This window comes from Myodes glareolus, chromosome 10 (assembly GCF_982192425.1).
Source record: "Myodes glareolus chromosome 10, mMyoGla1.1, whole genome shotgun sequence".
Lineage (NCBI taxonomy): Eukaryota > Metazoa > Chordata > Mammalia > Rodentia > Cricetidae > Myodes > Myodes glareolus.
This window is the reverse complement of record NC_142035.1, coordinates 15,729,213-15,749,843: the sequence shown is the minus strand read 5'-3', so window position 1 is coordinate 15,749,843 and position 20,631 is coordinate 15,729,213. Positions and strand designations below refer to the sequence as shown.

Here is a 20,631-nt window from a genome sequence, read left to right as displayed (position 1 = left end):
ATGCAATAGAAATCCCACTCCCTACCCGAACCCTTCCTATCTTCTAACCATGTCCCAATCCATAAGCACTGTATTCACCTCTCCTCACTGACAAGGACACTATTCTGCCACCTGGTGTATTCCCAGCCCTGGTACAACATGCACTGCTCATGCTACAAACAAATACCCACAGACTGCTCAGAGTACCAAAAGCACGTGGAACTCGTCTCAGTCACGGAAGAATCCATTCTCAGGATTAACCACACCCATATGGACCCTCAGCAAAGACCAAGAGGAATGGGACGAGTCATTATCCACAAGGATCAAATGCTCTCACGAAGAACACTAGACTGAAATTTGCCCAACTGGATGTGAGCAGGATAATTTTTAACCTCAGTATTCATGTTTGTTTGAGAAAGGGTCTTGGCTTATAGCTCAGGCTGGCCCTGAACTGACTCTTCCTGCTTCTGTTTCCCAAATTGTAATTAAAAGTGTGAGACTACACCCCAGCAACTGTTTTGAGGAAGATTTTGAGTGGAATACAAGTGACTTATGGCTTATTTCCACAAATCTAAAATTTCTAAACTCTGACCTGACCCCTTCAAGAAGTTACTAAGTCAGTGGGACTCTGCCCTTTATAAAACAAAATGATTTAAGAGGCTTAGGAATTCATCTGAAATCATTTTAAGTAGCTTGCTAACTACAAATCCTTTCCCCACAATAAAACACTAGTTATTGGAATGGAATCTTTACCATCAATCAATACCCTGTCTAAGTGGTTCCCTGGAGCCTGGACCTTTTGAGGAATCTGAAAGGTCATAGTTTTCATGGCACTGAGACCTTCACTCTTAGAGGTAACTTGTGCACCTCATTTGTGGTCCTCCTGAAGGAAGGCACGCGGCAGTCCTTGAATTACAACATTACAGAGATGTGCAAAACTACCCTGTCCTGGAAGAGCTGCCTTAAGACATATAAGACAGTACTTTCTGCCACCACTAGTGCCACCGTGGCATTTTGTATCCTGCTCTACTGATAGCCTCTCCTTACTAGATGCCTACTAAGCTGGCAGCAGTCTTCCACAGCTTAGGTTCTAGACTTTTCTAGTACATGCTTCCTACTTCTCCTAAGTGCAAATGACTCATCTGTGAAGTACAGATCCACTATCCTGAGTCAACTTGAGGGTCAGTGAGGCACTTTAGTGAACAGCGAAGGCTTACCTTGCCATCCAAATCAAACTTCCTGATCTTCCCATGACTAGACTTTTTCACAACTGGTAGGTATGCATGTGAGTTAAAACAGAAGCTACAAGGCACATACACAATGTGAAACCAGGCCAGCACTCAGGAGACAGAGGCAGGTAGATCTCTGACTTCAAGGCCAGCCTGGTCTAAAGAGGAAGTACCAGGACAGAGAGCTACACTGAAAAACCCTGTCTTGGGGAAAGAAAAACAAAAGAAACCAAATCACCTGAAGGTAATGATTCATCTTCCCAGTTAAAGTGAGCTCAAGCCCCTTAACTAAACTTTGGAGGGAATTTGGTGACTCATCCACCAGAGCATTATTAGGATAGGTATGAAATCCTCTTCAGGGATTTCAGAGTAGAACATATGACAAGTCCAAGATGTATTATGATTGACAAGAAACTCATCACTTAAGACACCAGAGAGGGAGACAACACTGTCACGGATCCCTCAAATGCTGAGGAGCAGCGCTTTAAACAGCTTGAGAAACAACACACCACTCTGGATAACAGCACCAGCGGGGGTTTATTTAGTGATAGTAAGATTAATGACTCCCTCAAACAATATGGGACAGGCCACCTGGTTTATTCAAACTGAATCTAAACCTTAGATCTCTGACTCAACAATAACATAAGAAACCTTTAATGACACAAACCCGTGTTAAACCAAAGACAGTTTAAATGAGTCTTACAAAGCTCTACTACTGGTGGGCTGGCATCTACAACATGAGTGTTCAGTTCAGTTACAATAGCACACTGGAGTTTCTTGACTGTCATATCTTAAGCAGGTCTGAAACATGCTGTCTTACAAGAATTTCACACACTCCCCACTGCTGTCAATCTCCAGTCATTATGTTTCTTCAGTCCTCAGAACATTTTTAGGAGACATTTTCTTTGACCTGCTTGCCTTAATGGGTGGGTACATAAGAACTCAGTAAACTGACAGAATGAAGATTAACTGAGATGCCAAGAGAAGTTTTTATTGCAAGCACAGTGAGCAGAAAGAGATGTCTTCTCACAGAGTGGCCACCAGGTCTGCTGTTAACTAAACCTCTGACAACCCTTCATTGGTTTAAAGCATACGAATCAGCTTCTCATTATCAGGTGTACATCATCTCTGCCATGTGGGACATTTTCTTAGGGATATACAAGTAATATTCCATGTAGCCTGATAGGTCCTCAATGGTCACATCATCCACATAGACACGAGCTTGCTCGGAACAGGATCGGGGGGAGCCAGACAGAGTTCTGGTGTGCAGTGATGGGGAGTAGTCCTCAAGTGATCTTCGTTCTGGGGCCAAAGGAGGGACACTCTGCAGACCTGAAAAGGAATACACTTCCATATCATGCCATCTCTTGCACTGGCACTCCTTGCCTACACACACACATGGCTTGCCCTGGCTTAGCTTGGAAACAGATCGAAAGTCAGAGAGATTGCTGGCCGTAAGACTTTCTGGGGAGACTTGGGCAGTAGCAACAGAGGGCTCTTCTGTTTTACTCTCTGATGTGAGCCTTGGAACTGAACTTCTCAGAGGCTCAATGCCTGCCCCTGTGTGATTAACATCAAGAGAAGTAGAGGTCTCTCCTGTGTTGAACTCTTTGGGGCTTGAAATTCCCAGCCCACTGTTGCCGTCAGGTGGCTCCGTCTGACTTCTGTGCTTGAGCTGGCTGCTGGGAGGAGATGCTGTTGTGCTGCAATGTATGAACTTGGGAGGATGAAGGACAGGAGACTTAGAACGTCGACGACGCTGGGTTCTCACTGCTCCTCGTGAAGACTTCCTTGTAGATCTAAAAGAGAAAGACAAACAAGATGTGGAGAAACAGACCCCTCCTGAGAGAGGCCATATGACAGCTGGAAACAGACCTCCATTTTCAAACTGCCTTACATCTTTGTGTCTCAAAAAGTTCAGCATCCTTTACTAGCAATCTACAGAACTAAGTGAGATAACACAGCCACCCAGACCAGCACTTGTCTTCCATTCTTGGCTTGTGGATGTAGGAGAAATGGATAAAAACTGATGCAGTCCCCTCAGCTGGAACAGGCTCCAGTACTAAGCTGATCCACTGTGCCAGTCCCATCAAACAGGGCATCAGCATCACAAATCACTTCTCTCATGGCAACAGCCAACAAAAACAAACAAAAGTAACAGAGAACTGGAGAGCAGGTTCAGGCAGTAGAGTACTTGCCACACTAGCACCCAGGTAAATAAGCTGGGTACAGTGACATGCACCTGTGATTCTAGAGCTGGGAAGACAGGAAGATCCCTGGGACCTGTCCAGCCCATCCAGCCAAGTAGGGGAGCTCTAGACTCAGAAATCTTACCTCAAATAAACCAGGGGAGAGCAACTGAGAAAGACAAACAATATTAACCTCTGTCCTTCATATGTACTGAGTGTGCCCACAAGCACAGAAACATGCACACGCACAAACACAGAAACACACACACACTCTCTCTCCCACTCAGGATTTGGTGTCCTTGAGATTTCCAGAAACTGAGAATAATTAGATACGCTATATAGCTACTTATAAAATATTTAAATAAGCTGGAGTAAAAGGAGTTAAAACTGCCAACCAAAATTAGGGGAAAAAAAAAACACGGCAGGACTTTAAAAACAGGTTTAAAAGAAACAACAAACAACTTGTATTTATTTGGGAGGAGGTGGCATGTTTATACCAGGGCACACACATGAAGGACCTCTTTGGGGAGTTGGTTCTCTCCTTCCACCATGGAGATCTCAGAAATCAAACTCAGAATTTCAGGCTTGGCAGTGCTGAAGCACCTGAACCCACTAAGTCATCTTCATAGCCCCGATACAGAACTTTGGGAAATAAAAATCAAACCGGGCGTGGTGGTGCACTCTGGAAGGCAGGCAGGCGGACCTCTGAGTTGGAGGCCAATTGTTCTAAACAGTGAATTACAGAACAGCCAGGACTACATAAAGAGACCCTGTCATCTCAAGGGGAGTTTGGTGGTGGGTGGGGAGAGGGAGAGAGAGAACTGACAGAGAGATGGAGGGGGAAAGCAACTGGGCAGGAAGCACACACCCCAGCCCTAGGAAGTAGATGGAAGGACTGTGAGCTCAAGGCTAGTCTGAGGTACACTAAGACCCATATCAAAAAAAACAGGAAGGGAAAGGAAAATAAAACTGCATCTGGAAATAAATGAAACACCACTATGAGAATTGCTGAACAGGAAAATAAATCTATTTATAACAAGGGTCAGCAAACTGCAACCTGAAGGACAATTTAAATTCGTCCCTCTACTTGCTTCCTGTTAGGGGTAGGACTTGAGTCAAGCCAAGAGCCTCACGCATGCTCAGCACGTATTCTGCCCTACTTGTCTTTATAGAGCATGTGAACACTGCTCCCCAGTAGGCTACAACTGTGAGCCATGGAGATGAGGCCAGGTGACCTTTCACCCTTCTCCCACCTTCTTGGGCCCACCAAGCTACCATCTCCATCTGGGGACCTGCTGGGCATTGAGAGGTAGTTTAAGAATACAACCAGGCCAGGGGAGATGACTCAGTGCATAGAAGTGACAAGCCTGTAACAAAGAGCCCGATTTCAATCCCTAGAATCCATATGGACATAGAGAACCAACTCCCCAGAATTGTCCTATGACTTTCATATGTGCGCTGTGGTACATGCCCACATCTGCACATTTGCATGTATATTTACACACAAATTTAAAAACAAAAACAACAACAACAACAAAAAAAACAGCACCACGAAATCTGAAGGCTAGAGGAGCACACTAGAAGATGTACGTATCTCAAACAGGGTAAGTGATTGGACTCTGGAGCTGTTCTGTACCACCCGCTCCAGCAGAACCCACCTCATCTGGAAACTGCGGCAGCAGCTGCCTAAGAAGAATCAACCAGGATGACTACAGCAGCACCGTGAGCAGCTTTCTCTTCCTGTAAACTCCTACACAATAGCCCCAGCTTTAGCCTCTCGGCCTCCAAATTCTAAATTATTTATTCGGTCTGTCTCTGTCTGTCCGTCTCTCCCTCCCTGACCCTCCACCCCTGGTTTTTTAAGACAATGTCTCACTGTAGATCAAGGCTGGGATTACAGTTCTGCTTATTTACCACATCACTCTACAAAAGGTCTGCTAACCCGTGGCCTAAAGGCACTAGAGAAAAGGTACTAGAGACACGCAAAGGCCGTCTGTCTAAACAGAGGAGGACTAAATCTGGAGTCTGTTGTAAGAATGCAGAGAGCACAGTGCGCTGGGAAACAGTGTCCACCTAGCTGTCGAGTACCCTAGGTTCAACCCTCAGGGCCAGAGAGAGAACAGACAATGGAAGAGGAGGTGATTTAAACGATCATGGCTAAGATATTAAAACAGAACACTTAACACTGAAGGCAGACGCAGCCTTTCAGCAGCAGCACAGAAGGCAATGGAGTCAGAAGACAACAAACCCTGCAAGTGCTAAAAAAAAAAAAACCTGCCAATGAAGAAACAATTTCAGGAACAGCCAATCTATCTTTCAAAACAAGGACGAAATAAAGGTATTCTCAGATAAAGCACAGTAAATTTGTTACCAAACTTGGGATTACAATCTGTGTCCAAGAGGCCAGGTTCTGTCCTTAAGAAGCCAATTAAAATAGACAAATTAACAGTAAAAAGCAGAAAAAGAGATTTATTCAATGTGGCCACATTTGGAAGAAGGGTAAAGTATTCACCAACAGAACACAATGTCTATAATTCCGGAGGTAACCATTCATAATTACTTATTTGCAGTGCTGGGGAATGGTAAGAGCTTCTCATAGTCCAGGCAAACACCCCACACCGAGCTATCAGACAGACATACCTAGAGAGCAATGAGAGCCTTATCTACCAACAGCCTTTTACTAAGAACATGAGGTTGTAAGTGTCAGGATCTAGAGTACAGGAACTGTGAGCAAAGAAACTGTAAAATGCAAATACAGACAAATTAATACTAATGGTAACAAACACTAACCCGTGAGAGTAGAAGTAGAGCAGGGTTGACATACTAAATAACCACATCATGGAAGATAAACAATCCAGTACCAACATGATTGGTAATATCTCTGGCCTTTTTATCAAAAGCTTGATTGTAAAATTTCAAAGTCAACTACTTAAAAAGCAAAAAAGAATACCTTCGAAATTAGTAGAGGTAAAAAACAAAATTTTTTCAAATGGTTTTTTAAAAGACAGAGAAGGGGAAGTAGGCAAAAGAAGAAAAACAGAAAAAGCCTAACAGCACTGGGCATGGTCTCTAACAGGCGCAGGAAGGAGAACTGCCCAAGAATTCAAAGTCAGCTTGGGCTACACAGTGAATTTAGACTAGCCTAGGCTATAGAGCTTGAGTTCATGTCTCAAAAATAAAATATTTTTTTAAAAATTGTCAAATACATTAAAATGGCAGATGTGCAAATACATCAATTATTGGCTAGGCAGTGATGGTGCACGCCTTTAATCCCAGCACTTGGGAGGCAGAGGCAGGTGGTTCTCTGTGAGCTCAAGGCCAGCCTGGTCTATAAGAGCTAGTTAGTTCCAGGATAGCTAAGACTGTTACACAGGGAAACCCTGTCTCAAAAAAACCAAAAAAAAAAAAAAAAAAAAACCCAAAAAACCAAAACAAATAAAAAAACCACCCCCCCCCCAAAAAAAACACTAATTACACACTGGAAGAAAACAGGACTAGCAACACCAAAATTCCAGACAAAGTAGACCTTAGGACAAAAATCACTATAATATTACATAATAATAAGGCTGAGGATATAGCTCAGTTGCTAAGTATGTTTGCCTGGCACGTACCAGTTGACACAGAAAACCAGAACACATAGAAAAGTCTCAGTAAACTCATTGTTAAAAACTGTGAAGTCAGGCATGGTGGCTCAGGCCTGTAATCCCAGCAGCTGGGAAGCTATCTGAGGTCATTCTGAGCTACATAAGGAGTTAATGGCCAAACTGAGTCAAACAGTTGGAGTGTTCGAGAATAATCACTGGGTCTTGGGTTGGATCACAGAATACTCTCTTCCGAGGAATTTGGGAAAGAAAACCCAATCATATAATAAGTTACTCAACGTGGCAGTTTGAATGGTAATGGTCCCATAAGCTCACATATTTGAATACTTAGGAAGAATTAGGTTTGGCCTTTGTCAGAGGTGTGTCACTGGGGGTGGGCTCTGAGGTTTCAAAAGCCCACACCATTCCCAGTGTGTCTCTTCCTCAGGCTGATTCCTCCAGATGTGAGCTCTCAGCTACTGCTCCAGCAGCATGCCTGCCTGCCTGCCACACCCCCTGCAGCAACAGACCTGCACTCCAGCCCTCTGAAACTATGAGCCCCAAATAAACTCTCTTCTCTGTGAGCTGTAGGGTAAAGGTCTCTGGGGTGGGGGCTGAGGTGGCTCAGTGGCTAAGAGCGCTCGCTGCTCTAGCAAAGAACCACACCAAGCGGCTCATACCTGCCCTGTAACTCCAGCTCCAGAGATTCCAACACCGTCTCTGCCTGCACGGGCAGATATACGTACAAACAAACACACACCACATACATCTTAATTTAAAAAAAACAAACAAAAAACCCCAAAACAAAACCCACCTTATTCATGGAAAGCTATTACCCAGGCCAAAGAGATCTTAGAATAAAAGAGCTTAAACCAAGCCTGACAGCCTGTGTTTGATCCCTGAAATACATATGGTGGAAAACCAACTCTTACAAGTTGTCCTTTGATTTCTATACACACTTCCTGGCAAGTACCACACCCCAAATAAATAATTGTAATTTGGGGAAGAGCATTCTTACCCGTGCCAACTGTCTTTGGACGCACATGTGGTTTTAGGTTTGGTGTCATCTGTTGCTGTTCTGACTGATGCTCTGACACTTGTGCCTTCTCCGACAGACAGAGACACGACGGACCTGAGGACAACAACAAAGTTTACCATGAAGATAACGCTCTACCTTCACTCTAATACAACTTTCAGTGATTTTTCTATCTAGTTTACACTTCTCAAAAAAGTGTTCAGCTTTTAATGTAAATTTTCCTCCAAAACCAAATTGGAAAGATCCCTAAAAGTCCACGGCTACAAAATCATAAGCAAGAGAATGAACTCTAAGTGTAGCCAGCACTGGGCTATAAATAGACTTTAGGCTGTTTATCTGGGGCATGGGGCAGATCACGTCTTATATGTTCAGGGAGGATGTTAGTGACACTGACCACCTCTTTTACCTAAGACGCTACAGCCATAGGAACTAAGATCAGGAACCTAGCTCTAAGAGTCAATTCAAGTAGCATAAGATTCCACTCTGAAGTATTTTACAACTTTTAGAAAAATTTTCCTATTTTTACAACTAGTAAATCTGAAATATTACTCAAAGTAAATCTTCTTTGTTTTAAAAGTATAAGTGCTATGGGTTTTAAAGTGAAGAACTTTAAAAAGGAGAAGAAGAAAGACTGTACCACTGTACCCAGACTACCCACACCAGCATCTTAAGATAAATCTTTCCAAAATGCATGTGGAACTAGAACCTCAGTTTGATCCTGAGATTCAACATAAAAAAGCCAGGTGTAGTGGTGTGTGCTTGTAATCATAGGGCTTGGAATAAGAGAAGACAAGATCTGGGAGCTCACTGGTCAATCAGCCTAGACTATTTGGCAAGCTCCAGGCTAATGAGATATTTTATCTGAAAAAAACAAAAACACGGCTGGGGAGATGGCTCAGTGGTTAAGAGCACTGGCTGCTCTTCCAGAGGTCCTGAGTTCAATTCCCAGCAACCACATAGTGGCTCACAGCCATCTGTAATGATATCTGATGCCCTCTTCTGGCCTGTATAATGAGATCTGATGCCCTCTTCCGTGTGGGAGGAATGTTGTATATGTAATAAATAAATAAATCTTTAAAAACAAAAACGGATGGAACATCATTCCACGTTGTTGGCTCTATATGTGTTGTATGCACGCGCGCGCACACACACACAGTCAAGCATGGTGAATAAAAGTGAAATTTATGCCCTGGCAATGCTGAAGCCTACATGGGTAGCCTGTATATGGCGGTTCTGTTGAACTTGTCCATATTGGGTTTCATGGTCTAAGTTGATGAGGACGACTGACCAGGTCTCTTCCTCAAGAGGGCACCTGATCTCATTACAGATGGTTGTAAGCCACCGTGTGGTTGTTGGGAATTGAACTAAGGACATTTGGGGAAGCAGGCAATGCTCTTAACTGCTGAGCCATCTCCAAGCCAGTACTTGATTATAATTCTAGAAGCGGAGGCAGGAAGACTGCAGGAAGTTCAAGTTCAGCTTAGGCTACACACACAGAAAGGTGAAGGTCAGCCTAGGCTACCTAGCAAGACCCTGTCCCAACCTCATCTCTAAAAATACTTTTAATGACATGAAAGCACATTTGGATTATCATAAGCACATTTGGATTATCACACTATGGTGAACACTCATGTATGTTGTGGTCTAAAACACTATGCCTGCAATTCCAGCATCAGGAGGCCAAGGAAGATCACAAGCTTTAAATCACCCTGGGCTGAACAGCCAGATTTTGTCCGTGTCTCAAAAAGACAACAGCAAACAAAGAAAAAACAGTATACAGCATTATATATAAATGATCTAGAGATTAAAGTAAATTGTGACATTTCTTATCCTTTTATTCATTTTTATATAATTATTTTACAGTCATATTAAAAGGTTTATTGTTTTATAACAAATACAAAGACACTGGTCCTGATTATCACTGCAAATCAAAACCTGTTGAACAGGATCATACTAAATTCCTGGCAAAGCCTAATGAGTCAGTTCTCAGCAGTCGCTTCACAGGGTGTATGACAACAGTACAGAACAATCAGAAACACACGCTGCAAACTCTACACATCTCATTTTGCTTAGTCACGCTAATGACTCACCCCTTCCACTCCTGGTTTTCTCAAATATTTTGTTCCTTCCTTCCATAATCTTAATAAAAGTATATCACATGCTACAAATATACAATTTTTATTGTTTTTATTGAGGTATACATTTTTGTCCACTCCCTTTCCTTCTTTCCCTCAAACATATAATTTCTCAGAAAGTTGTACTTTATTATCTATTATTTGTATCTGTGAATGGGCACGTATCTGGGAACAGGGTATGTGCTTTTGAGTACAGTTGTGTGCAGAGGCCAGAGGCACAGGATCTCCTTGGAGCTACAGTTACAGCTATGACATGGGTGCTGAGAGTTGAGCTGTGGTCCTCTGCAAGAGCAGCATATGCTTTTCACCACTGAGCCCTGTCTCCAGCCCCCAAATACATAATTTATGACCATAAACTTCATAGATATTTTACAAAACATTTTATAACAATCTAACTTTCAGTGCCATCAAAAGTTTAATTCTATTTTTAGCTTAATTTTACATTCCAGTTTCTTTTTTTGTTCCTGAAGCAGGGTCTCTTTTATGTAGTTCTAGCTGTCCTGGAACTCCCTTTGCAGACCAAGTACACAGAGACCTGTGTACTTACTGATCTGCTTCCTGAATGCTGGGATTAAAGTTATATGCCACAACACCAAGTTTACATTTCAGTTTCTTAAAACAATAGGAAAAAGTCTGCATATAGAGTTACTTATAAAAGTTTATATACTTGAGGATTTATATGCATTAAGTGGATATTTCTAGAATTTTTTTAATTTAAGAAAGTCACACCCAAAATCACAAAGAATATACTAAAACCACAATCTAGAATTATGCTTTCCCACTTTATTTCCTTCTCTTAAAGAGGCCAAGGTGAGGGGATAGCTCAGTGACACAGCACATGTGCCACGAGCATGGCCCCGAGCACTATTCTCAGGACAGAGAACCCACATCGAAAACAAAAAAGACAAGAAAATGAGTGCGGAGCACATGAGCATAATTCCAGCACTCAAGAGACTGAGAATGAAGGATTATTATTTGGAGGCCAATCTGGGATACATAGTAAGACCTTGTCTCAAAAACCAAAAACAAAAAAGTATATATAAACATTGATAAGTCAAAAAAACACGCTGGGAAAAAAAAATTGGGAAAGTAATAGTTTCCCAAAGTACCATGGAAGCAATGTGAACATCTTAACATCCACTGTGAAACTCTATTAGCATAAACACTCTAGGGTGGACCAGAAACAGTGCCAGTCACAGGTAGGCAGCTATTAGCATCTACTTAGTTTTTACTCTGTAAAGTATTTTCATGCGATCTACAATGGACCACATGAAAGAAAGGCTAGGAGCAGGTTCTGGAGTCAGACACTCTGGGTTCAAACTCTACCTGTAACTTCCACCAGTAGAAAGGGACCCAATTTTATGAGCAGTCTCTCTAAACTAAGACAACAGCAGTGTCTGTGTACTAGACAGCAGAGGTTAAATGTGCTTCAAGTTCTCTCTCACAGTGCTAAGGGCAAGAGTGAAATGCTGGCGACTGGGACTATTATTACTACTACAGGGAACAACTCTGAGTTTCCAGCGTTCAGTTTCTACTCATAAAAAGATCATAATCATTAGCATTTGAGATTTCATCGGGCTTGGGGCCAAGAAGAACTAGCCGAAGAGTGATCTGCACGCAGACGTTGTAAAGGGTGAAATACTAAGACAGCAGCTGGTCTGCGGGTGTGCCCATTAGTTTGGTCAAAGGCTCTAAGACTATTGATCTTGATGACAGATCCCTACTGAATACAGGTGTCCACTGAGAGACGCAGCAATTAGAGACTAAAATCAAGTCTTCATAGACCTTTACTGGGACAATTCACTTTTAGTAAAAAACAAACAAAAATTACTGTGATTCCCTTGAGATATATGAGAAGTCCCTGGTGGAGTACTACTTGATTTAAGGTTTGAGTAAACTAGGGAAGAGGGACTGCTTCAGAGTTAAAGTAAACCAAAACACGCTACCTCGGAGTAAAATCCAACTACTGCTTTTCAAATTCAATCATGTACGTATAAAGAACACGTCAAAGTCAAAGAATTACCATTTACTTACCCTAGGATGAACAGAGAAGTCAGAAGAGGAATATTTTAACCAAAAGGACTATTTAAATCCAGCAAATAAATAATCCCAAGTCACACATTACATAGTCAATTACCCTGATGCGTCCACTCTTAATTTCTTGAAGGCAGTTTGTAGACTCTCCTCCTCTCCATCCTTGGCTTCAGATTTCATTGTGAAAGTTTCTGCACTCCTATGGATGTTCCTGTTAATACTAAAAAGGAAATAAGTGAAAATTGGTAGAATCAAGAATATTATGTTCTTATACGATTACTGTTAGGAGGAAAACATCTTTTATTTCTAAGTTGCAGTTTATATAACCAGACTATAGAATTTATTTCTTAAGAAAATAAATGATATAATATAAAAATATATTTGAACTACCACAGAATTCACACCACCCAAATAGTTGATGTCAACATATTCTTACAGTTTTAGAAACAAAATCTAAAAACTATGTTTCAGGCTGCTAAAAGAGGGGAGAAAAAGCTCCCAGATTGTACATGTCCAGAAATCTGTCAATAGCATGACCATCAGAGACAGGAGAAAGCTCAAGTTGTGACACTCTGATTAATTAAAATGCTACTGAGTATTCTGACTTTATGACACCACAGCATTTGCACAATTTTAACAACATATCGACATACATGAAAACAAGACACTGCTGTTGTTAGAGCAGGAGAGACTTGCTCCAGTCACACTGCCTATTTTAGACTCTACTCCTCTGACAACTTTATTGTCTGTTGCCTTTTGGTGTCACAGTCATTAAACAAGAAATGAAATCTGTACTCAAAAACAGGTAAAGAAGAAAGCAGAGTTTCTCTTTAGTTAGAAGTAGGAGAAAAAACTACAAAGAACACTTTTCTACAGGTATGACTCTGTGCTTGCTTCTTAACCAACTAGTTTGACTGCTTGAAATTCTCAATTTCTACTCCTCTGATTTTCCATTTAAACAAAGGAAGGAGATAAACGATCAACTAAAGCAACAAGAAACACAAGTCTTTTGATAAATTCTCAAATCTAATCTTCAAATTACCAAAGTACTAAATCTTGAACAAATGAACACACAAGTATCCAAAACAGGAGAGGGAGGAAAGAAAAAACTGAAAAACAAGAAAATATTTTTAAGCCAAGGATATATTTTACCTTATTTCTAATCTGGCACCCCCTATCCCCCCCACCCCACCCCCACCCCAGGCACTCTCAGAGAGAGCAGTGCCTCTCTACAGATCCTTGGGTATTCTGAGTCTAGGTCAGCCTACTTCTCAGAAGTGAGTTATATGTTATTGTGAGACCTCTAATATTCCAAAGGTCAAGATGTCACAATGTTTGACATTTCTGTGTATGATCAACCTCAAAAGAACTTATTCACTTCAACATTAGAAGTCAACATAAACTCTCTCCACACATCTTTTTGTTTCCTTAACCAGGTCATAAACATGAGGAAACCCATTCACATGACTGGAAGCTTCACTGGTCTCTTATTCTTCACTGTAGCTGGGCTCCCCTAAACACACAATATTCTATATACTAGGCAGAGAACTGAGTTCTGGCATGTCTGGAGTTGCACACATCTAAAAATGTCTATCACAGGCTACAAACAAGGTTTTTGTTGTTGTTGTTTTGCTTGCTTGTTTGGTTTTTTCAAGACAGGGTTCTCTGTGTAGCTTTGGCTGCCCTGGAACTCTCTCTGTAGACCAGGCTGACCTTGAATTCTCAGAGATCCTTCTGCCTCTACCTCCCGAGTGCCGGGATTAAAGGCAAGCACTATCACTGCCCAGTCAGAAAGTAGTTTTTGGTTGTTTTGTGTTTTAGTTTTTTGAGACAGGGTTTCTCTGTGTAACAGCCCTGGCTTTCCTGGAACTCACTGTAGACCGGCTGGCCTCAAACTCACAGAGACCCACCTACCTACCTCTACCCCCCAACTGCTGGATCTAAAGGCATGCGCCACCATGCCCAAGTTTTTTTGTTTTATTTTTTGCTGCCACAACTCCATTAAAACTGGATTTATAAGGACTGATGAGATGGCTCAATGGTAGATTTACTGGGACTGGTGAGAAGATGGCTTAGAGTGAAATATAGGGACCGCTGAGATAGCTCAAACAGGCTGCATGCTGCTAAGTCTGCCCATCTGAGTTTACTTCCCAGAAGTTGAACAGAAGTATGCAACTCCCCAAACTGCCCGCTGCCCTTCATATGCAATACTCATACACATTATGCACATAAAAAATTAATAAAGTATGGCTTATGGTTCTCTCAATCATACTTCTGTGGCAATCAGTCAATACTTTAAGTACACATCAAGTTACATGGACTGGTGACAACACCACAGGCAGAAATCTGTTCCTTCCACAAGTACTTCCAGAATGAGACCACCTAGCACTAACTGGGATGCCACCACAGAGGCAGAACTGAATACAGGGGTCTGTAGGGATGATGTCTCACTCCTGCCCTCCAGGATCTTACACTTGGCTAAAGCAGCTTTCCAGCTAAGCCTTGAAACTTCTAATTACACAGTGCTGACATAATAGTATGGCAGATGACCACCCTAGATGTTAATACAAACTTAGTTTTCTTGTTGAGACACCAACAGATATATCATTAAAAACCAAACAGCCCAAAATAAAAATCTGGCTACAGACCAAAACTCAGAGGATAAAATACTGTCGAAACTATTTTGTGATTTCCAGCGTTGTGACTGCTCATCTTTTCCTCAGTTCCTTTAGCCCAGAGCAAAGGTGAATGAATAGTCCCAGGCTTAACCTCGGGAGCGAGAGCAGGGCAGGCTTGTGATTACAGAAAGCTTATGAGGCTCCCGTGTCCCTAGCTTTCCATTCACAGCGCCTCAGCTCAAAAGCTACAGAACAGTGACTGGCCTGCATCTTCATCCACATTACATCTGTGAGAGACATTTATTACCCCTTCCCTGCACTGACTTCTCCAAGAATCCCGCAAAGAGCTCACACTGGCAAAGGGCCTGTAAGCAGTTACTCTGCAGGGGTTTAAGTCAAATCACCTGATAGGTTCTCTTTCCGCAGACAGCGTATGCACAAACTTGCTTATTCTTTAAAGCTTTAAGCCCTCAAGTTTCAAGTCGAATTCCTCATTTTCAGGAGTCTGAAAATAACCAGTATGAGAACTGCACAAAGCTAAAGCGAAGAAAACTTCCCAGACCTCTAGGTAGCTCCTGTCCAGCAACCCTCCAGAAGAACGGCCCCGACAGAAACGATCTGTCCCCAGGACAAAAACACATCCACACCTCTCTGGGCACACACCCACTCACGCCCGCAAGTCGCAGAACTACAGACAAAGCAACAAGTTCGTTCCTTTTTTTACCAAACTTGCGTCTGTCGCGGTTAAACAGGGTCCGCGGGGAAAGGTCCGAACCTGGGGACGCCCCCGAGCCGGGAGCTGTCACGGTTTTGGCCCTGCTCGCCCGGCCAACCACGGACCCGGGGAGCGGGGAGGAGGCTGGAGTGGAGCAGCGGCGCGGAGGACGCGGGAGGAGACGCGAGCCGAGCGACGGGAGGCAATCGGAGAGGAATGCGACTCACAGGGCGGGAAAAGGCGGGAAGGGGCAAAGGGCGCCAAGAAGGGCGAAAGGGGAAGCTGCGGCCGGCGCGGAACGGGGACAGCGGGAACGCAGGAAGGCGGGAAGCGAAGGCCGCGGCGGACGACTGCCAGGCCCGGCCAGGCAGTCGGCGCAAGGAGACGCCGCGACCGGACGGGCGGGCGGGACTCCGCCTCCCAAGGATGGGAGGCCTGGCAGACGCGACTTCCCGGCCCTCCCGGGCACGTCTGGCCGCTCACCTCCTCGCAGCTGGGGTGCTCCCGGGGATCCGGCCCCGTACGCTCCTCGCGTCTCTCAGCGACCGCCGCGCCAGACTGACCCGGATCCAAACCCCACAGATAGGGCGGCCCGCGCCTTCAGGGTCCCACTACGCCTGCGCCACGTCGGCTCGCGCCCCGCCCACCGCTCACGCCCCTCCCACCCCGGTGACTCGGCAGTGCGGCTCGTGGCAACTGCGCAGGCGTATGGCGGCGGCCCCGCCTCTTGAAGGCTCTGCTTCAACCCCTCTCCGGAGCACGTGCGTCTGAAGTCACTTCCTGTTATTCTTTTCGCTCCCTCCGCCCCCTGGCTGGGCTTCGCTCCCGGCAGGCTTTCGGGCGTGCCTGCTTCCTCTCCTCCGTCACGTGAAGGGGGAGGCTGCTGGCTCTGCAGCCGCTAGCGAGCTAGCTATGCTTGCATGACGTCCCTGGTTCTCTGTTCTCCAGTTGAAGTCACAGCAAGGCAAGGGGTTCGGCGGGGTGCCGGAGTATGTGTGCCAGCGAGGCCTTCCGGGACGCTCTGCGGAGTTTCCTAGATACCCTCGCCACGGTTAATCTCTTTAGGCCAAGAAGGTACTAATTGGGCGAGGCCCAGGCGGTGGATGCTAGCCCCGAATTAAAGTGGAATTGTTTTAGGAATTTTATTGTTTTTCCAAGCACAATTTTGGAGCATCTGGTGGGAAATAAACGTACGGTATTAAGCAGTTTACCCGTGACCGTTTTTAGTGGGCTTTCTTAACGTTCTGACAGTTGCTCAGATGGCAGTCGGGCAAGGTGTGAGCTGTGTACGCCCCCCGCCGCCGGGACCTATTCTGTTGGGGGCGCTCCGCCCCTCGCCTGCCACTCCCAACTTCCACTTCTCAAATCCTTGTGCGGAAAGATGGCTTTCTTTAGAGTTAGTTCTGGCAAGAAAATCCTAGAGTGAGTTTTCCCCTGAACCTGAACTGGGCCCTCCTATAAGTGTAATCATTAACTGGCCAGGCTGCCGGAAAGGATGGCTCTGTCCAGCTTAACTAGAGTCTACAGTTCTCTGGACAGACAGCCCGGTCTTCGGACGGTTGGCTTGGGTTTTGGTTTGGTTTTTGGTTTTTCGAGACAGTTTCTCTGTAGTTTTGGAGCCTGTCCTGGAACTCACTCTGTGGACCAGGCTGGCCTCGAACTCACAGAGATCCTCCTGCCTCTGCCTCCCAAGTGTTGGGATTAAAAGTGTGCGTCACCATCACCCGGCTTGTTTCGTTTTTTTAACCTGCTTTATTGCTCAGATGGTCCTGGAACTTGAGATCCTTATGCCTCAGCCTCCCTAGTGCTGAAATCGGGCATAATGCATGCCCAGTTTAGGAATTTTTGTTATTTTAACTTTATGATGATGGTGAAAGCCTTTTTTCATTCAATGGGAACTTCATCAGATTTTGAATTTTTGTGTATTTCCAAGCTAAAAGTATACCCTGTGATAACTCTGGATGCTGGCCAGCAGAGGGAGCTCAGCTCCCATTCAGCCTCGGGAACTCCCAGTGCAAACTGGTGTACCTAATGCTGTGTTGCTGTGCTCTGGTGCTCAGTATTAAGTGTGCTTGGGGCTTATGTGGTCCTCTTGTGACCTGCTAAGTAGGGTGTGTCCCCCTCCTAAGTTAAGGAACATCTGTTAAGCATGTAATGGTGCCTGAATAAAACTCTTACTAGACTCCTGCTGTGCAGTAACTGGTCCACAATGAAAAACAAACAAAAACCCCCTTGTAACTCAGTAGTGCTAATAACCTAGCTACTCTGTACTGAATTTCCTCAAATTTAATATTCCTGATTTTACACATCCGACAGCTACAGAAGTCTGAGATTCAAGGAGCTAAGATAGCCTACCGTATTAGCTTAACTTATCCCGTGTTACACAGTGCTAATAAGTTAGGTTAGGAGAATAGCTCTGTGGGTAAAGGCATGCCACAGAGCCCGATGACCGGAGCCTGGTCCCTGGAATCATCCTTGGGAAGGTGAGAGCCAACTCCATCAAGTTGCAACCTTCCTTCACATGTGTATCCACACATACACACATCAGTAACACATAAGAATAAACAAGATTCCTTTTTTATTGTGCTACAAACCTTTTCATCCACAGCTTCTCTCAACATCTGGAAATAGTAATAAAGGAAAACTGAATTGCTCCCTCAGGCGTTGCCAGCTGATTTGCGTCAAGACCAAACAGGTGTTTTTAAGCTTACCCTTTCAGAGCATTGTTTGGTAAAAATCTCTGCAGCTCCCCAGGAAAGATGATCTCTGGGTCACTGAGGAATTGCTATAGAAAAGAACACAGTCCTTGAGAGTTCGTAGACACTCAGCACAATTCTGATGACCTCCATTTACCTTATTTTTATTTACTATGATAGTAAGTATTAAAAAGTTAAAACATCTGTTTGTGTGAGTACAACTCCATAAAGTGAGACACTTTCTGGGAATGTGTCCCTTTGCCCTGCCTGGAGATACACAGAAAGTAAGGAACAATGTGGCTACACCGTCCCTCCTGACAGCAGCGCTGTGGGTTTGAGGAAATTGACCGTCCAGATCTGGGACCCTGTTTCAGCTGTCCTCGCCTTGTGTGGCTTGAACCCACCAGGGTTTTCTCTCCCAAAGCTTCCCAGATTTGCTGTTTCCTCTCCTAGAACATTGTTTACCCACAGTTCATTTTGTTATTCAGGTCTCTGCTCAAGCCCTTTCCCCAGAGGGGCCTCCATGACTACTCCAACAGTCTCTTTCACTCCCAAATCCTCTTCTGCCCTCCAAGCCGTTCATTTTTTCCTTAATAACCGCTATGACATTTCAGTGTCCCTTTACTATAGTAATTTACTATTGCTCACATAGAAGCTACCCTGAGGACAAAGACTTGGTCTCTGTCTTTATCACTACTGGATAATTAAGTCTTAGATGTATATTTCCCCACAATTTTTTTCCCTCCTAATTGCACCGCCAAGAAATGGTGAGTCTTTAAAAAGCTATCTTGGGCTAGGAAGATTGCTCAGTGGTGGAGCATCTGTCCAGCATGCATGACACCCTGAGTTCGGTGAATGCCAAAAATGAAACAGAAAAGAGAAAATTTAGAGTTGAAAATATGATGTCCCCAGGACCTAAAGTCTTGTGTCGTACAAACCTCGCACTCGGTAATTACTGGCCAAACCTGCTAATGTTCACTGCGGCCATTTAAATGTCTTTATTCTTCACAATTATCTGAAAACGTTTCCTGTTGCCTGAGTAGGTTGGGGGGGGGTGGATAGTAATCGTTTGGGAAGACTGAAAGGGCAGAGAACACAGCCTGGCAGGTGCCTCTTCGCAGCTACTCCTTACACAGACCTCACTGAGCAACGGCCGCTTGCCCACTGCTGTGCAAAAGCCCTGAGAAGTAAGTTCGTGGGGTCCTTAGCGAGCCACAGATTCAGAGCGTAGTGTGATTTGTAGATAGCAGAAAGGAACATGGCCTGCTATGGCAGTGCTTTGGAGAGGTATTCTTAAGGCTCAAAAAGCAGGCCTGCCCGGGCAAAGGTAAAGAGAGGATTTAGACCAGTTGTGGCTGAAGCCTGGACTTTGTCCAGAATGTCATGAACTATTTTCATGATGGCAGCATGCCAGTTAGTAGTTTATCTCACCTGAGAAAGCAGGTGAGTCTAAGAGAAATAAGGGCTACAGGATGGAGCGAGTTTTGGAGAGACTAGTGTTTCAGGGTGCTGGACACAGAAGGTGACCCAGTTCACTGAGGGAATTCAGGAGGATCGACCAGCCTTGAGAAATGGGATATTGGATTGGGCCATAAAGAATTGGAACTCCAAGTGAAAGCAAAAATCAGCTAATAAGAGGATACGTTCTGTGTGTTAATCAGTGGGTATCTGGTGTATAGAACACCAGTTGAGATATGGTGTGTGATGCCCTTCTGTATGCTGTGAATATGTTTTATTACCATTGGCTAATAAAGAAGCTTATTTGGCCAATAGCCAGACAGAATAGAGCCAGGTGGGAAACCCAAGCAAAGATAAAGGGAAAAAGAAGCAGAGTCAGGGAGATGCCAGTAGCCACTGAAGAAACAAGATGTGAGGTAACAAGCCATGAGCTCATGGTAAAATACAGGATAATAGAAATGGGGTTAATTTAAGTTGTAAATGCTAGTTAATAATAAGCCTGAGCTAATAGGCCAAACAGTTTGCAATTAATACAAGTTTCTGTGTGATTTCTCAAGACTGGGTGTCTGGGAATGAAAGCACAGCCTCGGGTTACAAAGATACATGGAGTCAGTCCTTCTGATTTGATCAGGACATCATGACAAAGACTTTTGGACTGTGACCTTCAGGACTTGTCCTAAGTGAGCGTGACTTTCCCTACAGTCTTCAAGCCTCTGCCTGTCACCTGCCAATGCTAGGCCCCTCCCCAGCTCCAGAACTGTGACACTCCACTCGTGTTCAGGGACCCACCTCTTTCAGTGATCATCTAGCCTTTTACCTCGGGGTCTTGGTTAGAAATCTATCCTGTAATAAAAGCACCATGATCAAAACCGACTTGGGGAAGAAAGGGTTTATTTGGCCTACACATGCTAGTCCCTGTTCAGAAGGAAGGAGAAACCCAAACCAGGAGGCAGAAACAGAC

At 44.1% G+C, this 20,631-nt stretch overlaps 1 protein-coding gene across 2 annotated transcripts; it reads right to left on the bottom strand.

Moving 5' to 3' along the window:
- Positions 1 to 1,726: 1,726 nt before the first annotated feature.
- On the bottom strand, positions 1,727 to 16,140 carry Oser1 (oxidative stress responsive serine rich 1). 2 transcript variants are annotated; one of them, XM_048440965.3, is made up of 5 exons: positions 16,000 to 16,080; positions 15,206 to 15,306; positions 12,287 to 12,403; positions 7,997 to 8,110; positions 1,727 to 3,007 (listed from the first exon to the last, which is right to left on the bottom strand). In XM_048440965.3, exons 3-5 carry the CDS (start codon positions 12,361 to 12,363, stop codon positions 2,320 to 2,322), a joined length of 879 nt encoding a protein of 292 aa, XP_048296922.2. In that variant the 5' UTR covers positions 12,364 to 12,403; positions 15,206 to 15,306; positions 16,000 to 16,080; the 3' UTR covers positions 1,727 to 2,319. The 2 variants fall into 2 exon arrangements, with proteins under 2 accessions (XP_048296922.2, XP_048296921.2); XM_048440964.3 differs by lacking the exon at positions 15,206 to 15,306 and having other exon boundaries at positions 16,000 to 16,140.
- Between the last annotated feature and the right edge of the window lie 4,491 nt (positions 16,141 to 20,631).